The 24,557-nt window shown below is 36.4% G+C and overlaps 1 protein-coding gene across 2 annotated transcripts in view; it reads right to left on the minus strand.

Moving 5' to 3' along the window:
• Positions 1-473: 473 nt before the first annotated feature.
• The window catches only part of LOC127448679 (pre-B-cell leukemia transcription factor 1-like), a 137,478-nt gene continuing 113,394 nt past the window's right edge, over positions 474-24,557 (minus strand). Inside the window, exons 3-9 of one of the 2 annotated variants that reach the window (XM_051711401.1) lie at positions 23,433-23,677; positions 21,124-21,314; positions 18,708-18,843; positions 15,027-15,186; positions 12,929-13,041; positions 9,243-9,332; positions 474-2,337 (exon numbers count right to left, since the gene is read on the minus strand). In XM_051711401.1, the coding sequence (XP_051567361.1) occupies positions 2,245-2,337; positions 9,243-9,332; positions 12,929-13,041; positions 15,027-15,186; positions 18,708-18,843; positions 21,124-21,314; positions 23,433-23,677 (1,028 nt within the window). In that variant the 3' untranslated portion in view covers positions 474-2,244. The remainder of the gene's footprint in view (positions 2,338-9,242; positions 9,333-12,928; positions 13,042-15,026; positions 15,187-18,707; positions 18,844-21,123; positions 21,315-23,432; positions 23,678-24,557) is intronic. The other variant, XM_051711402.1, reaches the window with a different exon arrangement.

Consider the following 24,557-nt stretch of genomic DNA (forward strand, 5'->3'; position numbering starts at 1 on the left):
CTTTCAAAACGTGTTTTGTGCAAAATCCATTCAAACCTGTTACATAAAAAAATGATGTGAAAAACTGATAACTGAATCTTTCCCATAACAGAGTTGAAATATTAGGCTTTTTGAAGCCAATGTAAGTGTAAATATAATGATATCATAATTAATTTAGACACAGGGGCTCCAAACATACTGCACCAAAAGAAATTTATAATTTGAATTGCTAAATTTTAGTAGTATATCTCAGTTTTGATGTCCCTTGTAATAATTCACCTTATAATTGAAAAATAATACTATTATTGCATGACGTTGCCCTTTCAAAAAATGTTTTGTGCAACAACCATTCAGCCCTGTTACATTCAAAATAAAAACTAAATCTGTGAAAAACTGATCACTGAATTTTTCTCATAACAGGGTTGAAATATTGAGCTTGTTAAGACCAATATATGAAAATTTTAAAATTAAATCAGACACAAGAATTCCAAACATATTGCATCAAAAGAAACTATTTATTCAGAATATGCATTACCAGTACAAATTAAGAGACAAAAAAAAAAAAAAAAAAAACTTTGCTGTAAATTTTTAGTTTTTTTTTCTTCACAAAAAAACAAGTTGGAATCGAAAAGACATTAGTTTGCTGTTCCATTTTATTCCTTTTATACATATGCAGAGATCTTCAAAGTTAAAACTTGACAAGAGAATATCTCTGCGTTTAATATATAAAAAGAGATATATTCAAAAACACTGCAGGATTTTAAAGAACGAAAGACATGCAACAAAGTAAACATTTGATGTTTTACAAACGGCTTTGTACGCAAAAACTAAAAGCATCATTATATGAAGCTTTTCTCAATACGGTGCTGCTGGGCAGGCAGTGAATGTTGTGAGCAAAGGGAACCTAATTTCTAAATGCAATAATTGTGGGCCTGATCTTGTATTTACCATTGGAGAATTTATTGTTTGATATTTTCAGGAGCACGAGAATCTCCTGAAATCTCAAAATCGTGTGAATTCATAGCCACACTTTCAACATTTTATATGAACATGGATGTGACTGTTATCAAAAGAAGCAAACCAAGAGTAAAGGTGCATATCTACATATAGAAGCTAGCGCACATTCTTGGGCTAATTCACATTATGCTCGCGACAAAAAATAAAAAATATGGTTGCCCTGTAAACAAGCCGAATATGAAATAAGAAACGAGAATTGGCTATTTACAACAGGAGGGCATCAAAAATATATCCGAACGATTTCTGCATTTGTGTGCCATTGTTTGTTTTTCCGTTTTCAAGAAACGTGACAGAATTCCAGCTGGATTTTTGGTTTTGATTATAACGCACCAGGACTTTTGCGAGAAACACTTCCCAGTGCTGATATTACACAATTTACAACATGAACAACGTTAATAAAGTGATATTAACGTAAAGAACGGACACATCTGTGGTTTTTGGTATCAGGGTAGCCCAATGAGCAGGCTGACATGGTACGAAACCGGATGAAACATTTACATTTCGGATTAGTTCACTACGATTGCCTTTTATTGCATTCTGATGTGCAGTGATGAAATTCAATAAATAATGTGATTTGCGTATTTGTGGATGTATTTATCAAACGCCTCATGAGAATTCAGCAAAATTATATCCATATTAGAATTCATTTAAGATGCAAAAATGTATAATATTATGCTGTAATTACCTTTAGATATTAAATGCAAATTGACACACCAAATCTATTTAAACTTTATAAAATGAATTGCAAAATTATGACCATCCATTATTTGTTGCAAATGAACAATTTGCAATTCAAAGGTTTATTTTACTTGTGAGGCAGTGTAAACCCAATCAACTCTCTTACAAGTCTATTACAAATAAAATAAAAATGTAAAATATGTGTAATGTAAAATGTTACTGAAGAGTGTTTACATATAAAAGTACTTTGGCACTATGGTAAAATTGCAAAATTTTTCAAACATAACATAATGCCTTTTCTGCTAATGAAGGCATTGAACGATCAATTCTGTAACAGGGTTGACATCTCGAACTATCTATTCTAAACTTCCTATTCTCTTTGTCTTGTTCCATTTGTCACTATTTGTTTATTAATGTTACACATTTATGTCTGAGAGGTAGCATTAAAAAACATTTTTGTGAAGATGATTATAAGCTTTTGTGTTTTCATTTACACGCTGGAGAGAAGAGCATGTAAAGCGTGAGGTGGGTTAAGTCAGTCTGGCGTGGTGGAGAGAGTCCGTTCTGAGATCAGTTGGAGGTGTCAGAATGAACGCTTCCGGGTCCTTCTGTGGGGGACGTGACGGAGGAGGGGGTGGTGGGGTCCTGCCAGCCACCGTTCGTCTGACAGAGAGAAAACAACCAACAAATATGAAGAGTTTGCAATTGTTTTTTATCAAAACAGCAGAGAAATCTTTCAAACAGATACATACACATTTTGTATAGTAGTAAGGCACTTCAGGCTGTGCATTACAGTTATTTTACCATGGTAAAGGGGTGTTGTTAGGCATGATGGAGTGCCTAAAACCTGCGTTTTACTAAATAATTTTCCCGCGGCTCATTATACGTTTCGCTGCAGTTTTTCTGCAATGAACACTAGAGGCGCTACAACAACAACGACTTTTATTCACTTTCGCACAAATCACGAGTAAAAGGGCAGATTATCAGTACATAAACACTTTTTGCCCTGTTCCTCACACAATGCAATCTTATGACATCTAAACACTTTTACTATACTGCATGACTCATTTTAATGTTTGCTTTACATAACGAACTACATTTACAAGCTTGTTCAAGAGTGATCAAACTATGTGGTAGCTCAACTGATTGAGCGGTGCACTTGTGATGTAAAGGACTACTGAAGAGTCCTGAAGAGCATGCGAGTTCACACGTGAGCCCAAAGTGTTGTAGAAGCACCACAGAATGAAACGGTTGTGTTTTTCATCTCACATTTGCTTTTGTGACACTATTGGTTAGGTGTAGGTTTAAGGTTTAGGGTAGGGAGGTTGGTTTTGTTGATTTAAAACTTGGTAGAGCATTCACCTTAAAAACAACAGTTGCATTTTATATTGATACATTTTACAATATTATACATATACATTTTATATTAATAATAATAAATAAACAATGGTCTGCCAAGTAATATAGTTCATTAGTCACCCTGTTTAACCTCGTGAGACCCCGCATCCACATACGTGGACATTATGTGTACTTACATATGTGTACTTGAATTTCATTTAAACCTACTGATCTCAGTTCAGGAGACTCTAGGCTGTCATTAAAGGGTTAAACTTCCACCGAACTGAGTCACGTGACAAAACATGGTGCCAATCTCAGCCGAGTTTGTCTTTTGGAGAAACGGCAACAAAACTACATCTAGTAAGAAACCAGCTTAAGTTTTCACATTAAAACCTGAATGAGTCAAAACAGTAGAGTCTCTAGTTTCATCCGGTATGCCATTTTAAAAATAGCATCGATTTATCGCAAAATGGCACGCTGTTAAACAATAGGACTAACTTTCCATAAAAATCCTACATTCACTGTGCATTATCACATTGAGAATCAATGAATCCTATAGCTTCCTATATATCATCCTATAGCTTTCCTATGCAGCCTAGTGCTTTCACTTCTAACATCTGGTCAAAAGTTCAGTTCCAGGCTGCAGATGATGTTTGGACCACTCAACATGTTTGGCAGACATGGGACAATGATAATCAGTACATACACTATATTGCCAAAAGTATTCGCTCACCCATCCAAATAATTGAATTCAGGTGTTCCAATCACTTCCATGGCCACAGGTGTATAAAATGAAGCACCTAGGCATGCAGACTGCTTCTACAAACATTTGTTAAAGAATGGGCCGCTCTCAGGAGCTCAGTGAATTCCAGCGTGGTACTGTGATAGGATGCCACCTGTGCAACAAGTCCAGTCGTGAAATATCCTTGCTACTAAATATTCCACAGTCAACTGTCAGTGGTATTATAACAAAGTGGAAGCGATTGGGAATGACAGCAACTCAGCCACGAAGTGGTAGGCCACGTAAAATGACAGAGCAGGGTCAGCGGATGCTGAGGCTCATAGTGCGCAGAGGTCGCCAACTTTCTGCAGAGTCAATCGCTACAGACCTCCAAAGTTCATGTGGCCTTCAGATTAGCTCAAGAACAGTGCGTAGAGAGCTTCATGGAATGGGTTTCCATGGCCGAGCAGCTGCATCCAAGCCATACATCACCAAGTGCAATGCAAAGCGTCGGATGCAGTTGTGTAAAGCACATCGCCACTGGACTCTAGAGCAGTGGAGACACGTTCTCTGGAGTGACGAATCACACTTCTCCATCTGGCAATCTGATGGACGAGTCTGGGTTTGGCGGTTGCCAGGAGAACGGTACTTGTCTGACTGCATTGTGCCAACTGTGAAGTTTGGTGGAGGGGGGATTATGGTGTGGGGTTGTTTTTCAGGAGCTGGGCTTGGCCCCTTAGTTCCAGTGAAAGGAACTCTGAATGCTTCAGCATACCAAGAGATTTTGGACAATTCCATGCTCCCAACTTTGTGGGAACAGTTTGGGGATGGCCCCTTCCTGTTCCAACATGACTGCGCACCAGTGCACAAAGCAAGGTCCATAAAGACATGGATGAGCGAGTTTGGTGTGGAAGAACTTGACTGGCCTGCACAGAGTCCTGACCTCAACCCGATAGAGCACCTTTGGGATGAATTAGAGCGAAGACTGTGAGCCAGGCCTTCTCGTCCAACATCAGTGTCTGACCTCACAAATGCGCTTCTGGAAGAATGGTCAAAAATTCCCATAAACGCACTCCTAAACCTTGTGGAAAGCCTTCCCAGAAGAGTTGAAGCTGTTATAGCTGCAAAGGGTGGGCCGACGTCATATTAAACCCTATGGATTAAGAATGGGATGTCACTTAAGTTCATATGCGTCTAAAGGCAGATGAGCGAATACTTCTGGCAATATAGTGTAGATTCAGAATTTTATAATGCAAAATGTTATTTTAACATGGTTGGCAGTGAGTTGATGATGCTGGCCATTACTTTTAATCAGAATTATTTATTCAGCTTTATAGAAAATCAGCTGTAATGTCTGTAATGTCTCAAAAACATGAATAACCAACACTCCTGGAAACATAATAAACTGTATGATTAAAAAAAATCTGACTTTCTATAGCTTGAAATTACTTAATTTCACAAATTAGTCCCACTTCCCACATATGTGGACGTCAATTTTAGGAAAACTATTTGCTTTAGAAAACTTGCTTGTTTATTAGGTTCTACTAGTTACAAATCAAAAAGGGAAATGGAATATGCACACAGCAGTCACGCTGGGGTCTCAGGAGGTTAATGGTTGGCACACTATTAAAGAATTCAACTGATGTGCAGTCGCAGGTTAGGTATTTTGGCTATGTATTGTAACATAGGCTTTGAACATACCTCATCCAATCAGAACTTAGAGGTGGAAATGTCTGTTTGATAAAAACTGAAGAATTCTACTCCTCTTCAAACACCAGAGTGGGTTAAAATTTTTAAGTTCACATTTGCTTGAAATGTAAACTATTTTATTTCCATGTAAAACAGTCCTGTGTTTAATGGTTGTCATTTTACTGACACACACACACACACAGTAAAACTGAGAGGAAAGGATGAAGACTGAGAGAATAAACAAAACAAGAATAAGAGGAAGAACATTTGGAGAATCAAATGTGAAAAAAGACTCACTACATGCACACTGCAAATCAAAAGCCATCGCAACTCTCAAAGACAGGGGTGGTAAAGAGCATTTGGGATATTAACAGTGAATTGCATGAACACAGATGGACAGATTGTGTGAGGAATACTCAGACACAATAAAACAAAAACTTATCATGGTGACCATAGTTTCTGCTAAATAAAACATGGTAACTACTGTCAACTGTCACTTGTTACTACAGTGAAATGGTCACCAAAATATATTTAAGAAAAAAAAAAAAAATGGGAATAAGAGAATAAAAACATAAATAAAATGAAATACTGTGAAAGTTTAATACACTGATGAGTGAGATTCCATATGAATGTATTTCAGTTTTACAATAGTAACAATGATTGTAGTAACTATGATATTATGGTAACTATAGTTACCATGGTAAATTTGTGTAACCTGTATTTACATTTTGTAACTATTTGATATAGATTTTTTAATAAATTCTGAATATACAAAATTGAAATGAGTAAGATATCGCATAACTGAGATCACATAATTGAATACAGTTTATAAACTACCAGTCAAAAGTTTGTAATTGAATACATTTATGTTTCTCATGAATTTTGATCTAAGGGTTAGTGCTTAAATGCTTGAAATTGATTCTATAGACAAATATTAAAATTATATCTACGTATAAAAAACAAACAAAAAAACAACTGATATTTAAAAAAATTACTTTGAAAATAGAGTTATTACCAATTTCGATATCACAGCAAAAATATGCTAATATGATAATGTGCTATTGAACATATAAGTTTTATTTTTAATAATTAGTTTAATAATTATTATTATTTTCCAGAAAATGTTTTAAAGTTTAATTTAATTTAATCATCAAAATGGTGTCTATTCAATTAATTCTTTAAATTTGAATAAGTGAAAATATAACTTTTTAACATGTCACTTTTTTGCCAAACTTTTATTCAACAGCTGTCCTGCTTGTTATAAATTGATTACTTATTGTTATTATTATTATTATTATTACTACTACAGAGAATAATACATTTTACTATACAGTTGTAATATATTTTTATTCTATGTTTTATTTAATTTCTTCAATTTTAAGCATCTAGCTTTTATTTTGAATCATGCTTTTATTATGACGTGTGTTTTTTGCCGGAAGCTTCACTTTTCTGGATAAACAGTTCGCCACACAGCCCAGTTTTTCACACTCTGGGTTTTAGAACGTGGAAGTAAACGTTTGCAGGGTAAACCTCGACAGCGGTGAATGGGAGATCACAGCAAATATTATTTTCACTTACACCTTTGCTCCAAACGCAAAAGAAAAAAATCCACTATTACATTTGAATGATTTTCCAGAAGTGGAAAAAAATAGAGAGCAGTGGATTAAGACAGTCAGATGGGAGAAGATGCTAAATTTACTGTCACTCTCTCAGCAGCTGTAATAGAAACCCCCTCGCAGCTGTGGTATTCATTTTTTAAAACTAATTCCAGGGTAATATAACACAAAGCATAATGTTATAAACTTACACTCAATATTTAAAAAAATTTCATATAAAGACGTTTGCTAGATTTACACTGTTAAATAAGGAGGAAACGTGTCACAGTCTGAAAAAGGTCTATTGAAGACTTTTAAGTCACGTCTGAAATCTCTTTACACTGTCCTTTGAGTCTGACAAATGAAATGTAGGACACAGTTTGTTAAATGTTATGTTCTAAATTCTATTACTGTGAAGCACTTTGGTCAACTCTGTTGTTTTAAGTTGATGTGCATGCCCCCCCAAAACTGATGTTACTTTGCTTAAATTAGTTCACATTTACTATATAGTCTAGTCAAAAAAGTTAATAAAGTTGACAAATGATACAGATGTAAAACATTATGAACAATTTTGAACAGCACACTATAAAGTAAATGTGAACTCATTTAAGCAAAGTAAAGTCAGGCCCATGGGTGGGGTCAGTGAGCATCAACAGGTTTTAAATGCTTTATAAGAAAGTTGAGTTGAGATGAAAGTGCAAATGCTGTGATTTAATCACATAAATATATAGTTTACATGTGCCTCATGGTTCACAGTGGATCAGTGCTCTGCTTTTCATCTCAAACAACGTGAATGATTCTCAACGTCTGTGCAGTTTCCAGAGTATGAGCGGTCGGATTTATACATTCATTTAAAGTACGCAGCTCTTCCACACTAAGATTGCAGCCTTCAGCGGTTTAATAAATCATACTAGGACATGTTACTCGGATTAACTGTTCATTTCAGTGTAAAAGGAGTAACAGAGCACGCGTTCAAATTAAGACTGTGAGCATTTTAAAGCAGTCGTGTGTCAGTCATACTGCGCGCTGGTACTGGATAGATTCAGTGCTCGGTACTGCAGAAACACTGGTATCGTTACATCTTTTTTATTTTAGTACCGACTAGGAAGTGAAAAAGTTCAAATAGAAGATTGATTTGTTTTTTTGTGGTCACTACATAATTCTCATACTTCCATTTGTGTTATTACATAGTTTCAATGACTTCATTATTTGACTCAAAATTTTTATAATAAAGAACGTGTAGGTATGTAGCCTATCAATATTGACTGGTAGTGTAATTAAATACATCATTATTGATATATTAATTATTGATCTGAATGTAAAGTGTGTTTGAGTTCTTTATGCTAATATGCTCCAAACTTTATCAATGTCAAACTTTTAATCCCAACGTGAAAAAAGCAGGATTGAGCAGGATTTGAATACATCCGTGCTTTCCCTCATTAATATACGACCACTGAAGCGCAACAGAATGGCAGCGGGATCAAGACACGGTAACTCTACCGCACCCAACCCCCCCCCCCCCAACCGCGCTCGTTCTCGTCCCATCTCGCTGTCAAGACCATTAGCTCGGCGGGAACCTGATCTGAGCAATGTGCTTGGATTGCTGTCCCAAGTCCACACTCAGCTCCCTGTGTGTCTGTCGTATTGATTTTAGCCTTTACAACATGGCTTGTCGCTGCGAATTTTCGTGTTGCGCCAAGCTGCCAGCAGCTCCCCTCCCATTCCCCCTCCCAAACGCAAAGAAAACACATAGGATGTCCTCCTACAAATGTTTTACCATCGGCGTCCGCCTTTATTTTTAGCATGTAGCTGCAAGATTGTCCATGGAATTAAATTAATAAATTGAATGTTTTTGTCATTGTCCTTTGGGTAAAAATCAGGGTTAGGGCTCGGGGCTGTACATTTGCAGCCATCCTGTGTCACCTGTTTACCTTCCCCTCCCTTCTGTTAGCGGCGAGTGTGGCTGCAGGTGCCGCGGCCGATCTGATTGGATGTGATGGGCTCGGACAGATGCCGGGCGCAAGGGGGCCAGTCTAGTGTCCACGTCTTGCTGGGCAGTGCGGCGCTCGTGGCGTTCGCAACACACAGGCAATCAACTAAGTGACCACAGATTCACAGACAAGTCCCACTAAGTGGCAATCCAAGCCCTATGGGTTTGAAATAATTGGTAGAGGGCAAAACAAGAGGAACAGGGGAAAAAAAGAAGTGTTTTTTTCTCGCCTTACATTGATGCCCTGTGGACTGTACAGCTGGTTTGCCGCGAGGCCGTCACTGTATCCTCCTGTCTGACTGATAACATGGCGAAGGGTATCCACCTGAAAAACAAATCAACCCGGCAAGGTTAGAACGCGAGAACAATGTGCAAACACAAGGTCAGATGAATCAACGCAAACAAACAAAGCAAGTTCAAACTCAAAAAGAAGAAAGCACGGTCAAACAAAACAACACAAAGAGACGCAAAGAAAACATGATGAAACGAGACAACACAAAGTCAAAGGACATTCTGCATCAGAAGTGTTGCGATCACAAGCAGACAAAATATCTGACTTTTAGTCAGACATTTAAGGCTCTGTTCTAAAATCTGGTGAGCTGCCTATCTAGAAAACATTTTTTGGCATCAAAGGTGCACACCAGACAGCTGCTACAAAAGGTATGCAGCAACATTAGTCTATCTTTAAAAAAAATTCTGTTAAATTTACGGTAACATACCGGCAGTTGTGGTTGCCAGAATTTACACGGTGACCATGTTTTAGGCTTTACGGGATGTAATTTTGATGCCTGTAAATTTTACGTTTCACTACTGTTTATATTATTAAATTATAAAAACTTGAAATACTAGCCCTCTGGAACTATAAATATCTGCTTTTCACTTTAAAATGTATTGTTAATCCCTATGGTAACTTCATAAGGCCACATGATGACTTAGTTCATTAAGAGTGACTCTTTCCAAAAGCAATAATTAATACACATGTAGTTACTCACACAAACACAAAACACCATCACGGTAACATATGTGACACTAAAATAATGCAATACACATTACCTAAACTAATTAAAATATAACACAGAACACCCCAATGCACAAACTGTAACTGATATTAAACATAACTATTTCCATAAAATATAATGAAATGTGACGGGACTTCTGGGAGCGCACGATTATTGTTTTTACCATAATTTTACATGTACTCTCTTGTTCAACATAATATACATTTTTACAGTTAATTAAATGGAAAATCATAATTTTTACATCTAAAAAACAACAAATTTGTACAATATTTTACTGTAAAATTACATGTATGGTCTTTTTTTAAAATTCTATTTTTTTTTTTTTACCGTATGTTACAGTAAATACCCATTAACCACTTTTTTTTTTTTTTTTTACTGTAGCATTTTTACATTCTTTTACCATTTTAATTCAAGACATTTTTACAGTTTGGCCAGAGTCCATAGGGTCATTCAAACCAAACGTGTTTTTGGGTTCGTCTGTACTGTTTTTAAATCGTTTTTCTATGTAAAAATGCACTACATGGACATCTTTGACTGTTGTTGATCTCGTGCAGGAGCACCACATTTTTTAGATGCCTCATCAAGTTAAAAAGAACTTTTAGGCCACATCCGCAATAATTCGTTTTCGTTTCCTGATGTCATAGTTTTCAAAAGTATGCGGTAATGGAGAGTGTTTTTGAAACACTCCATTTTCGGTGGAGTATAATGCCATTCTAGTTTGGATGAGAGGCATAATTGTAGCGATATCAATGCGTTTTCAAACTAAAATGTATTAGGATCCTAAATAACAGGTAATAATTTGCTTGTGCAATCTATGAAGTTACATGTGCACGTCATGGGCATTTTGCGGGTGATTTACTAAGAAAAACCTCAGGCTTTTGCGTGTGGTACTTCCACCAAATACACGCTCACTTACAGTACAGCTCTCACTAAATACCACATTAGTTTAATTCAATATGGCATTTATTTATATAAATATGTTTATTTATAGGATTATATAATATCATCATAAAATCCATGCTATTTACCAAGTGTAAGAATAGTAGATGAGAATACCCATGAAACTATTCTCAATGTTTCAGAACAAAGCGGAGTGAATTCATAACTCACAAAAAAGAAAATTATGTACAGTACACATTAAGCCATACCACTACTGATGAACACTAAAAAGAAATCTGAATTTAATGGCAAAGTTAGCTGCGTGCAAGAGAGACATGGGAAGCTGCTTGCTCCCTGCTCGTTTCATGGCAAAGTTAGCTGCGTGCGAGAGAGACACGGGAAGCTGCTCGCTCCCTGCTCGTTTCACGGGGCTAAAACAACACCTGTTCGCCACACCTGTGCATATTGGCCTGCTTTGAGAACTGGAAAGAACCATCACTTAAAATATTTTGCATTATTTTACCAGTTAAAAACATTGTTTAAAACATTACTGTAAATTACAACATAATTTGGGCATAAATTATTAGAAGAATTACGATCATCGGTATCAGTTATGATATTGAGTTCTAAAATAACCGAATAAAAAAGTTTTTTCATGAGAAATATTTTTATTTCACATTAATGTGTGTCATCAATGGGTGTTCTTTGTATTCTCCGCCCTATTTTATGTGCATCTGGAGGAACCCCTATAATCTGCATATTCATTTTGGTAAAATGGAAAAATGAGCAAGATGTGCTATTTTGCTAATCTTAAAGACACATTACTTAGAAGATTGTGTTAGTAGATCAACTCGGACCTTTTTTGTGTGTGCTATCAAGTTTGCAGTGTAAGGATATGTTCGGTCTCAACAGCACCTAAGGCAGTATCGAAATGTATCCTTAACAGTGAAGACAATCCCATAATGCATTGCGTTCCATTCAAGATGGCAGATGAGTTTAACCGATCTAGTTACTTTCTAAAACACTTTATGGAGAGATTTTTGTATTTTCCGCTCAAACACTTAGGGTTCAAGTTAGGAATAACCCTAACCTTAACCCTATAATTCAAAATAATGTCTAGATTTCTACACATTTCTCCATTTTATTACCCAGCTCTCTGGAATTCTTGATTTTCATTGGTCAATGGTGCCAACTAGCGGTCTGATATTTCTGAGTAACAACCGCACATCAATGTATCAGACCACTCATCCGTGTTTTGCGAGCCATCTTTCCCTCTTCTTGGATCACTGTGCAATTAAAACAATGCTGCATGTGCATATATTTATTTATTTGGCAAGCAGTCTTGTAATAAGCTGTATAAGCAGTCAGACACCAACAGAACCCAAGACGCAAACCGGAGTTGGATTTCAGCTGTTCAGCAAGTTCTTTCTTTTCAGATAATTATATAATTTCAATGCAAATCAATACTTTTTGTCCCTGCATTTAATTATTTGGTTAGTAACTGTGTAATAAGTGGGATAATGTAATATCCCTTACGTAATGACTTGTTAGGGAGAGCATTCAGCTGTCACAGAAACGCAAAAAGATTCATGTTTTAAAAGCATTCTACATAAATAGTTATTTTAATGTACTTAAAAATAATTAAGTTAACTGAAACTAATTACAGTAACTAATTACTTTGTTACAGATTACACACAACACCGCAGACACCTCACAAATTTCATCATCAGCACAGTATGCATGCAGCCCAGTTTTTCTTGACATGCGGACAGACTGCAAGTACTGTGCTGATGACGAAATTTGCAATGTGTGCACTGTGCATGAGAAATGTAGGGCCATGTGTAAACCGAAGTATACTTTGGCCTTTAGTAGGCAGTGGGGCAGCTCACTAAGTTTTGGAGTCCCTCTTGCGGTTTTCAGGGTGTTACTACAAACCCTTTGAAATATGCTAGAGTATTTGAGTTTGTTTTAGCTTTGGTTTGAGGTTTCTGTAGAGAACTTCGGAGTGTTGTGATCACTATACCTGTGACTGCACATTGGCTCCCACCTGAGAGCCCTGGTATGAGTCCCCGTTCAAAGACTGAACACTCATGAATAAATCGCCAGAGTTTGACATGTTAAAAGAGCCGGCAGAACCTGAGAGAATAGAGGATGCACAGACAGAACAAGAAAGAGAAACGAGAAAGGAAAAATGTAAAAGTGCAGAAATGCAGAGTTATAATTAGATAAGCTTTACAGAGTCTAAAGTTTAAGCAGCATAAGAAGACAAGCATTAAGAATTGTTGCTAAGCAGGAGAGATTGAGATGAGAGCAGGAGAAAGCTTGCTTTAGGAATGATGCCACAAATAAATAACTTATATGTGCAATATGTTTGTGTTGTAATTTTTTGATAATTTGTGAAATCGTTAGATATCTTACGACTTGGCTTGTACCAAATGGTACGACTTTTAGACCAACCAATTATATAAGCTTCCCTCGTCTCGTTTTAAACCTGATGTTTCTTTTTCTTCCGTGGTAAGCAACAGTGATTTTCCTATTAAAAACATGGTTATGTTTAGTGTTTGGGTTAAACTTGTTCATTTATATTTCTCTATGAATGTTTTTGTAAGAGACATGAGATCGGGTTGGATTTGGAATGTAGTGCACAAGTTGTATGGACTACTTTTATGCCGTATTTTTTTTTTTTTTTTCATTTTTAGAGCAAGAAGGTGAATAACTGATATTTTAAAGAGCACCTATTATGGTTTTTCAAATATTACCATTCATGTAGTGTGTTATTTAGCTGTTTGTGAATGTAAAAATATCTAAAATCAAAGTGCACGCTAAATGGAGTTATTGACTCCCAAAAGAAAGAACCGATTCTGAACACCTGAAACGAGTCGTTAGTAATTCCAGACTTACTTCCTGTACTAACATACGTCATTTGGAAACTAAAACCCGCATCCGGCCTTCACTGGCTGCTCGCGAACAGCTTTGACTCGCCCTCAAACACTTCACTAAGCGTTAGACCAATCACAACAGACTGGGACATCTGACCAATCAGAGCAGACTAGGCTCTCTGAAAGGAGGAGTTTAGAATGAATCCTTTAGAACGGATCATTGAACAATTCGTTTTTGACCCTGGGAACAAAAGGTAATGCTGCAATTTAAATTATGAGCAAATTAAAGTGTTTTTTGACCTTGGATGCATGTAAATCTATTGTATGAGACCTTTAAAACAAAATTAGGCACGTTTAAAAACCATAATAGGTGCTCTTTAAATCCTTTTTAAAAAATAAATTTCCACTTTCACTTTCACATTCTTCTTTTGTTTTTGGCGATTCGCTTTCTTCGTGCATATCGTCGCCTTCTGATCGGGGCTGGTCAAAGGTGGACATTTACAATAAAAAAGGACTATAAAATATAGATCTGTTTCTCACCCACACCTATCATATCACTTCTAAAGACATGGATTTAACCACTGGAGTCGTATGGGTTACTTTTATGCTGCATTTATGTGCTTTTTGGACCTTCAAAGTCCTCTGGCCACCATTCCACATACTGTATGGACCTACAGAGCGGAGATATTCTTCAATAAATAATTTGTGTTCTGCAGAAGAAAGAAAGTCACACATCTGGGATGGCATGAGGGGTGAGTAAATGAGATAATTTTCATTTTTGTGTGAACTATCCCTTTAATGGTCGATGCCCTGTTTCACAACAGTACAACGAATTAAACATGATATTTGCTCTGACCAAGGTCTATAGTTATTTTTCCTCTTAGCTTTAAGTCTGACAGAGCAAGGACCACAAAATAGTGAGTTTTAACAAGACAGGTCCTTACACATAATGAGACAAGAGCATAACATGTTCAGAAACCCTAGATCTCCACATTCCGTTTATAAGTGAAAACATAGTTCAAATAGTTTTTCGGTGACTCGAGAGTGCTCGAAATCAACATGAACTCTTCTCACGTTACGAATATACTAACAAAATACGTTTTCCCCCAGTGTGACCTGACATCAAAGAAATTGCTTTTACAGCTGCATCACAACCAAATATATGAGGATGTGAATCAGTGTGGTGAGTTTGAGTGATTGTGGCATTTGATTGGTTGTGAGCGGTTAGGTTTATTTTCTCACCTGCTGCATTTGGAGTAGATGGGGAATTGGCCTGGCTGCCATGTGCCGACACGCTTGCGGCGTTGACAGCCGTTCGGGCGGCGTACATGTTGGCTTCTTCCTGGAACTTTCCGATGTTCTTCTTATATCGAATTCGTTTGTTTCCGAACCAGTTGGACACCTGCCAATAAAAACAATTATCCTATGGCTACTTATCATGATGGACGAAGCCCAAAAACAAAATTGACATGGTGGGCAGTTATGGGATGTGTTCGGACTGCCATACAACTCTTACTATTTTTACAGTATGTACTATGCAAATGTTCTATATGTGTGGAATACCTGGATGCAGCGTTAATTTTTACAGTCATTATTTTTGTCTTTTGACACAAATGCCCTTTAGATTTAATTATTTCATCATGTCATATTCATTCACTTTAAAAATGGCATATAATTTTAGTCTATGAAAACAACATATTTTCCTTGACAAAAATACAATGACAAAAACATGCATCAAACTGTAACAGACCAAACTTTAAATAAATATTCAAATATTTTGAAAAATGTACAAAATTTGATTAAAAATGCCAGAGATAATGATTGGACATCACTCATACAACATAGTTTGTTTGAAATCAATGTTGCATACTATTGTTTGACACAATTATGACATAAACTATACGTTTCCGCATACTACTTTTTAAAAATAGTAGGCTGTATACAGTGTATATTGTACAGTATGCAGTAAGCAATACGCTATTTTCATTTTTAAACCTAGCCATCAATATCATCCAGACCCTTTTCACGTTTCCAGGTTTGGAACGCAGAAGTCAAGTATAGCAGGGTTAACTTCTATGTCTGTGAATTGGAGACCACAGCAAATACTATTTTCGTGTACAAATTGCTCCAAGAGCAAAAGAAAAACTCCACTATTATGCTTCCAAAACTTTACAAAAGAGGACAAAAACGGAGAGATGGATTGTGACCGTCAGAAGAGAGAAAGATGCCAAATTTACTGTCACTCCCTCAGCAGCTGGATTTGAAACCATATAATAGTTTTTTCTTAATGTCAGGGTAATTTAACACAAAGAACAATGTTATAAATTCACACAAAATTATAAAAAAATCTGAAAATATTTTTAAAAATGTTGCTAGCATGTACGTTGCTAAATTAAAGGCCAAAGTGTACTTTGATTTGTTCAGGTTGCTGTTAGGAATGCGTACAGTTTGCGTGGCGCAAATTTCGTCATCAGCACAGTCTGCACGAACTGTCCGCCCTCGGCCCAGATTTTCACGTGGACAGTCCTCGTCTGTGCGCATCGATGGCGCATGTGCCCTGCTCTGAACTGTACTAAAAAAAAAAAAAAGAGTATTACTAAGCAGTCGTTGTGTGCATGCGTCGAGCACGTTCGTATTCATTTGCAGTCAGAAGAGTATACTTTGAAAGGCAACGTGGTCAACCGGGCACGATTCAATACAGAATGCAGAAAAATTAAGTGTGCCCAGGTCTTAAGGTGGAAATGAATCACCACAGTCTGATCTTCTCAAAATAGCCAAATATCAGGCGATTAATTGGCCTGAATTATATATCAATCTAGGGGCAGTACTAGGATGTCATTTTTGGGGGGGCATTTTAATCTTAAAAGAATATTTCCGGGTTCAAAACAAGTCAAGCTCAATCGACAGCATTTGTGGCATAATGCTGATACCACAAAAATTTATTGTGACTCATCTGACCTTTTCTTTAGAAAAAGCTCAAATCTGGGTTACAGTGAGGCACTTACAATGAAAGTGAATAGGGCCAATTTTTCGAGGGAACAAACCCCCCCCCCCCCACACCCTTAGTTGCAGTCATGTATCTGTCTTTCACTATAATAAGCACAAAATCATTGACCAAAAAAACAAGGCTTGTGATGCCCACAAGAATAGAGTTTTGAATATGATGGACACACACACACACACACACACACACACACACACACACACACTACAAACGTGACTATAGCCGCAGAATAAAATGATCACCTATAAAAATGAGCTGGCAGCTCTGATCACAATTCACACCGACAGCGATCACTCAGCGCACACTAATGTCTATTACTGTTAATACACCAGAGGATGATGCTCTGTGCTAATGATAAACACCATTATGATGAAAAGCTAATAAATCCTGTGGCTAAGCTTGCTGTTACCGAGAGAGGCTAAAGGTGTTTTTATATTACAATCCTGAAGCAGTCATCACTCACGCCGTGAGTTGGACTGAGAACAGACCCAAATGCATCATACAATCATTTCAGAAAAAATTATTAAATAGTTTAGAACGCATTATGCATTTTACCGCAGCAGATGAAAAATGCTAAACGTCTAGCGTCATGCTGCAAATGATTATGTTTTCGTCAATTTTGTTTTCAAGTTACACAACATATTTATTCAGAGTATTACTGATGTGTTTTCATCATTATATTATAACAACATCTTTGGTTTCATTCATTTAACTTGCCACAATTAGTTTTGTTATTTCAACTTGATTGTATGTGTCGCCACAGTTTGAACAAAATTTTCTTTATCAGTAATTAAAGAGTGCAGTTAACTAATATTTTCAGGTTGTAACAAGCTGTTAATGGCAATGCTTTGATTTGACAAAAAATTTAAGTAAAAATGTAATTTAAAAACATAAAATATATGTTTTAAATTATAGTGGGTTGAAATTTTTTACAGTGCATTTACAGGGATATGTATCAAATCCTAGTGAGCTGCCTACCTAGATGGCATAAATTGATGAAATTACAGCTTGATTGGAAATGACACCCAATAAGAATCTTCTGCTCACAAGTGATATTTACCTTGATTTTTCTTTGTTTTGTCTCAAATTTCATTTCAAGCATGCTCTTCACTGACACTTTTGTCCACTTGGTTAACAAGTATACCAACTTTTGAAAAAACTTTATTAGGGGCTAAATTGTTTGATGTGGTGGAAATGACGACACAAGTGTGGGACAGGCATAATTTTTGAAAAAGTGATAGAAATCATATTCCCACAAGAAATATTGAAATGGTTTATGTCATTTCATTCCTTGTTTATATGATTATAGTTTTAAACATGTTATAATTTGTTTTCATAGTCTGGGTCTGGGACCAGGCAAAAACTGTAAAATCTAAAAATAATAGGCATTTGAAAAGTAACAAAAATAAATGACAAAGTCCTGGAAAAAAGTTTCTAATTTATTTTTATTGAGTCCTTCATAAAAAAAATCAACCCCTGGGACATGAAAGTTCCCGCAGTTGAAGAAACACCCTAATAAACCTGAATACCTTAGGTTACCCCAACAAAATATCTCCTTTAAGAAACAATTGTGTGTTTTTACTTTTTTGAGTGTGCCTTTGATGCTCAAAAATGCTGTCTAAGTAGTCATCTCACTCATTTTTGAGACAAAGCCAGATATGAGAAAAAAGTACAATGGCATTACTATCGTTTTGTTTGGACATTTTTACAGGTACAATTGTAATTCCATGGCATTCTTTTAATAGCTATAAACATCATGGTATATAAATAAAGTAATCATTCAATACCATTGTACTTCAAAGTACTATGGTATTAGCATCTGATACTATCACTAAACCATGGTAACTGTGAAATATTTTGACAATGAAAGTTAACAGGGATGACGGTGAATAATAGATAGTTTCTTTGCAGTGTCTTACCTGTGAGACTGTGATGGAGCATTTTTTGGCCAGTTCCTCTTTAGCCTCCTCGCTAGGATACGGGTTACTGAGATGAGAGTAAAAATACTCATTCAGGATCTCTGTGGCCTGTTTGTTGAAGTTTCGTCTTTTTCTCCTGTGTAGAGAGATCAACACAAAGAGGAGTTTTGTTGATTTCTTCTAAAAAATGAATCTTGCGAACATTAGAGGTACAAACTCCTTGTTTTTTGTTTTGTTTTTTTAAGTAAGAACTATTTAATATTTTAGATAAACTATAATCTTAACTTAAAATTAGCACAGCATTAAAAGTAGGCAGTTTAAAAATAACATCAAATGTCTGGTGATTTTGTGCAACCCTGTTACGGCATGATTTCTCCCCTACTGAAAACAAATGGGTAGATTCCATAAAATTGTGACACCTGAAAAGTGACATCATATTCACAGCATATGAAATACAGCAAAAAAATAAATAAATAAAAAAATAAATAAAAAAATTAGCCTTTCACAGCATGTCTGTACGACAACAATTTTTATATAATATATAATTCATTTGGTCAATTCTTGAACAAATTTCAGTTTTAATTGCACTCAAATATGGAGCTAGAACAATGACTAAAGTATTTGAATTGTACTATGAATTCTAAACGTGACAACTAACAAAATTGAAAAATAATTTTGTCGCGTATTATATAAATGTGTATTTTTAAACAGCATTTTTATTTATTTTATTTTTTTTCTTCACATTTCTAGAATTCAAATGAACAAACTTCAAATTTAAATACTTTTGTCATTGTTTTAGCTCCACACTACGACACGGAGAGATTTTGGTAGCAGGGATAGCATTTTTTAAACCTCACATAAAATAAATGTAAAATAAAACAGCTAATATGTTATTTTGACTTCCTGAGGTTGATGAACAACATTTTCTCATTTCTTTTTGACTCATTTTTTAGTTTTAGGTGATATTGTGTGCCATATTTGTGGAAAGTATGGCATTCAAATGAGCAAAGACAAATTCCACAGAAGCAGAAGCTTCATTTTTTGAAAAGGAGGAACAAAGCAGACCCCACACACACTAGACAGAGAAGAGCTTTTTATGCCAATGAATTGAACTTGTTCTTGGCATTACTCATCTGTGGGTGAAGACCTCATCTCAGGGGGGTTTTACATATGCAGCACTGAAAGGCCGGAACAGAGGGTGAGTTGATTTCCTCCCAAAACCCCTCTTCACAATATGCAAATGAAACACAGCTTGGTCTCAACCAGAGAGGGGATTAATCGAAGTGAGTGAGCATGCTCCAAGCGAACATGAGCCTCATTTAAATGTTATGCCTCCGACTCGAGGCTCACAGCGTGATTTATCCTCCAAAAAATGTATGCAAATCCCAGGCATGTTTCAAAGAGAACAAGTGATTACAGTGCAAACAGGATGGACTCGTGTGTGGGTTTGGATGCGGCCCTGAAAACGCAGGTCTGGGGCCCTTGACTCCCTTAGGGAGTGAGAGGGGGATCAGAAACAGGGAAATGCTTTGCGGAAATGTGTGCAAATCTGTGCAAATAAACTGCAGGTGCATTTGTTTACATGAATGTGGCAGTTAGGGTCTTAGCGCAGAACATGATCCATGGAGAGGAATAGGATAAGAATGTTGGGTTTTGTCATGCATGGATTTGTGCACAAACGCACAAAACAAATGTAGCAGAAAAGCTACATGCTGCGTTTATCTGCAGGAGGATAGTTAATGCTAAACATGTTCATGGAGTTTTTTTTAGATAAACATCAAGATTTTAGTTTAATATATATATATATATATATATATATATATATATATATATATATATATAAATTACAACATTTGAGAGAGTGTATAATAATATTAATAATATTAAACTTTTTTTTTAACGCCTTTAAAGTTGTTTCTCAAGGAGCTTTATATAGGAAAAACTACATACATAAAAGAAAAGGATAAAGAAAAGAGTAAAAAAGTACAAAATTAAACAAAGCAATCAAGTAAAGGATTTCTGAACATATCCTGTCCTGTGACTGGTCACAATTTTTTCTGGTCACTAAGTTTTTCACTGTTTTTAAAACACTTTTGCTTTCACAAGTTCATTTGAAAGACCCTCAGAAATCAAAATTGGAGTTTTGTGGCTTTTAGTCCATGTCTGTCCGCTTTGAGATCATCTATATGCTAGTGTGTTCCTAAAAGTTGACTAAATTACATTTGAGTAGATATACACATTTAAAAGTTACAGTATTTCTCTTCTGGACAAACAGACCAAAAGTATTGATAACATCATCTTGCACTCAGGTGCGTACCCCAATTTTAGATTTTTGTCCAATCAAATGCTCTATAGCAATTAGCACATCATGATTAATGGCTTAAAATGGTTTTAGATGTAAAGCATGAGCACTGACCTGGCGTCGAGAAATCGAGATCGCAGGATCATGACGGCTTCGCAGGTGCTCTGCTTCAGCTGCATCTGGATGGAGCTGAACTTGCGGTGGATGATGTTCACCATGCGCTCAATCTCTTTGGGCGAGATGGGTCGCGTGCGAGACTGCTCTCTCAGCAGGTTCATCACATGAGTCGTGAACTCGTTACATGCCTGGACAGAGGGAAACAAACACAGACACAAGTTACAGAACAGGTTACAACATGGGTTAAAAGAGAGTATAGGCGCGTCCCAGACTGCAAATTTCTGCACTATTCTATGTCATGTTGTAGTGTAGTGTGAGTAGCATGTTTACATTTAAAATGCAACAAAAAGATGTACTATGAGTACCAGAATAATGCCCTTCTTCAACCCTCAAAACGGAGTGTGGAATGTTCAACACTTCACGCACTCAGCCTTGCGGCTTGCTGTATGTAGCGGAAGGGGCAGAGTTACCTGGCTGCATTGCTGGTCTGGCAAAACAACAGTAAATAATGTAGAATGTAGCAACTAGCGAAACTTCAGTGAAGACAGCACCTTACAAATGTAAGTTGAATGCTTTACAATCACCCCTCACTGTGTGAATGTACGTTGTTTGAGATACAAGTGTTGAACTGAGGATGGCTAATGCGCTAAAGCTAGTTGCAACACATTGCATGTGTTTGAAACGTCACTTCCGTCATCTGTTAAACGGCGAATGTTTCCGTGTGGTAAAAGTTTTTTAAGTGTTCCATTTGAGACAATACTACACTTTGAAAATTCATACATGGCTGAGTGCATATTGTAAATGCATAGTGTATAGTGCATCATATGGGACACAGCTTATCATTTACACTCATGTCATTCTAAACCCGAATTACTTTCCTTTTTCCGTAGAACAAAATAGAACAATTACTTCAATTTAAGAGTTTTATCTACATTTTTTCTCATATTTTATTTAGTTTGCTTCATTTGCTTTTTACTAAGCTGTGCTTTAGCTGTCCACGCAATCCATTTTTCATTGAAAAATGTCTTTCTGTTCTTTACAGTCAGTTGTTGATCAAAAACAACAAAAATAGAAACTTTTGATTCTAATCACACATAGCACGAATGCGGTAAAAAAGCCATGCGACTCCAATCTCATTAATATATGTGCATCCGAAACACTTCTGTGAGGTGCTCGCTGAACTGCCGATATTCTTAAAGAGACAGTACAGTTTTAGCACCTGTTCTACATGTCAATGTAAATAGCTTGCAAATAGTACAAATTAGGCATGTAAACAATAAACATGTACCCTAACAATATACAGTATATATGCAATACAATATATGCAATTTCAATCATACTTATTGACGGAAAATATGTATTTGTACATATTAAAAAGCTAAAGTTTGACCAAAATGATGAAAAACTAATAATAAAATCACATTTGTAAAGTGAATATTTTCATAATGTACGTAAGATAGAAGGTCCCCTATATAATTAACAGCAAGAAAAATGGACGTTATAAATGAAATATACCCATATAAATCTGAATCGAATCAAATGCTTGTGAATCAGAATCTAGAATCAGGAAATCTGTATCAATATACTCAGCCTTAAATTATATTTCATGGTGATTATTTGTCCTTTTGGAGCTAGACAGCATTTTGGATGATGTCTAATTCACTAATATACTTTAAAAAGTGTCCATATCCTAAACACACATGAGTGTTTCATTAAAAAAGCTCTTTTTTTTTTTTAAATACATTTATCATGCATGACTTGTTAGACTTTCAGTATTGTAACTTAATTCTGAAATGGCCTCATTGGCGCTGAAGTTCTCATTACTCAAACTGTAGTGAGACACAGTCAGATGTGTCTAAGAGCATAGAAGACAACCAAACAACTCCAGGAGAATGATGAAGGACATTTTTGATGTTGTGCTTGTGTGATTTTGGGGCAGCATGAGTGTTTGTGGCCCTCTGTGACAGTTATGAATGTCCTTTAGTGAACAAACAAACAGAGGACACCTGGCCCTGGCCCAGAATGCATTTCAGTACATCACCTCTCCTCTGTCCCTCCTGTTCATCATCAGAGATGGATTTACTTTCCTACCACTCTGAGCGAGAGTACAAGAGGGACTAGAATCATGTCTTTTAAATCTACTTTAAATATGATTGATACTCATAATGATATTGAGGACTTCATCTAATAAAAAAAAAAAGTGTGTGTGAGGATGAGCAAATAAAGACAGACTTTTCATTTTTGGGTGAATTATCCTTTTAAAACGTGTGTATGTGTCATGTGTGATATTCTGCAGGTGATCTGACCTGTTCGTATTTCTCCAGCTCTGTGTGGTAGATCTGACGGATTTGAGAAAGTTTGGCTCTGTAATCGGAGTGTTCTACTGAATTATCGGCTCCAATTCCACCTGACGCCGCCGCTGCGGCTGCGGCTGCCGCAGACCCGCCCCCTTTCTCTGGCCCGGACACGCCCTCTGCCAGCAACATGTTGTCCAATCGCATCAACTGGGCATCGGGAGGCTCCTCCTCCTGGGCGCCACGGATACTCAACACTGCAACGAGAAAAAATCATGAAAGGTTAATCAAACAGCTCAGTATTGCAGAATACTTGTGACAGACACATAGCAAAGACTTTTAATATACTGAGTCTCTAGGAGACTATCTGCAGAGAATCACCCACTTTCTGCTAAATTGTCTTGGAGTATGACACAAAAAATTGCCACTTGGCAAAGTTTCATGATGATCTGATTAAACCTGATTAAATTCATATAATTAGTTTCCCCCTCAGTGGCGATGCTCAATGGCTGTAAATCTCTGTATGAGCACCCCCTACGTTCTCCTGTTATAACACTAGAGGGCCTTAGTGTTATATTATATTATATGTCAAACTGACTCAGAACAGCTCTGATCTTCAATACTTCAACAGACACACTCACACAATGACACACTCTCACTTATACACATGGCTACACATACAAAATATACGTACATTAGCAAACATGCTCAAATAATCCTCTGTCGTTGCCTAGCAGAGCACATTTCAGAATTTAAAGGAATAGTTCACCCAAAAATGAAAATGCTCTCATCATTTACTTATCTCAGATGTGTATGCCTTTCTTTTTTTCTGCTGAACACAAACCAAGATTTTTAAAATAATTTTTTCCAGCTCTGTAGGTGCATACACTGCAAGTAAATGGTGGCCAGAACTCTTTAGTTCCAAAAAGCAAATAAAGGCAGCATAAAAGTAATAGATATGACTCCAGTGGTTTAATCCATGTCTTCAGATAGGTGTGGGTGAGAAACAAATCAATATTTAATTCTTTTTTTTACTATAAACTCTCCTCCCTGCCCAGTAGGTGGCGATATGCACGAAGAATGCAAATCGCCAAAAACAAAAGAAGAGTGTGGATGTGAAAGTGGAGATTTATAGTA

Source organism: Myxocyprinus asiaticus, chromosome 12 (assembly GCF_019703515.2).
Source record: "Myxocyprinus asiaticus isolate MX2 ecotype Aquarium Trade chromosome 12, UBuf_Myxa_2, whole genome shotgun sequence".
Classification (NCBI taxonomy): Eukaryota; Metazoa; Chordata; class Actinopteri; order Cypriniformes; family Catostomidae; genus Myxocyprinus; species Myxocyprinus asiaticus.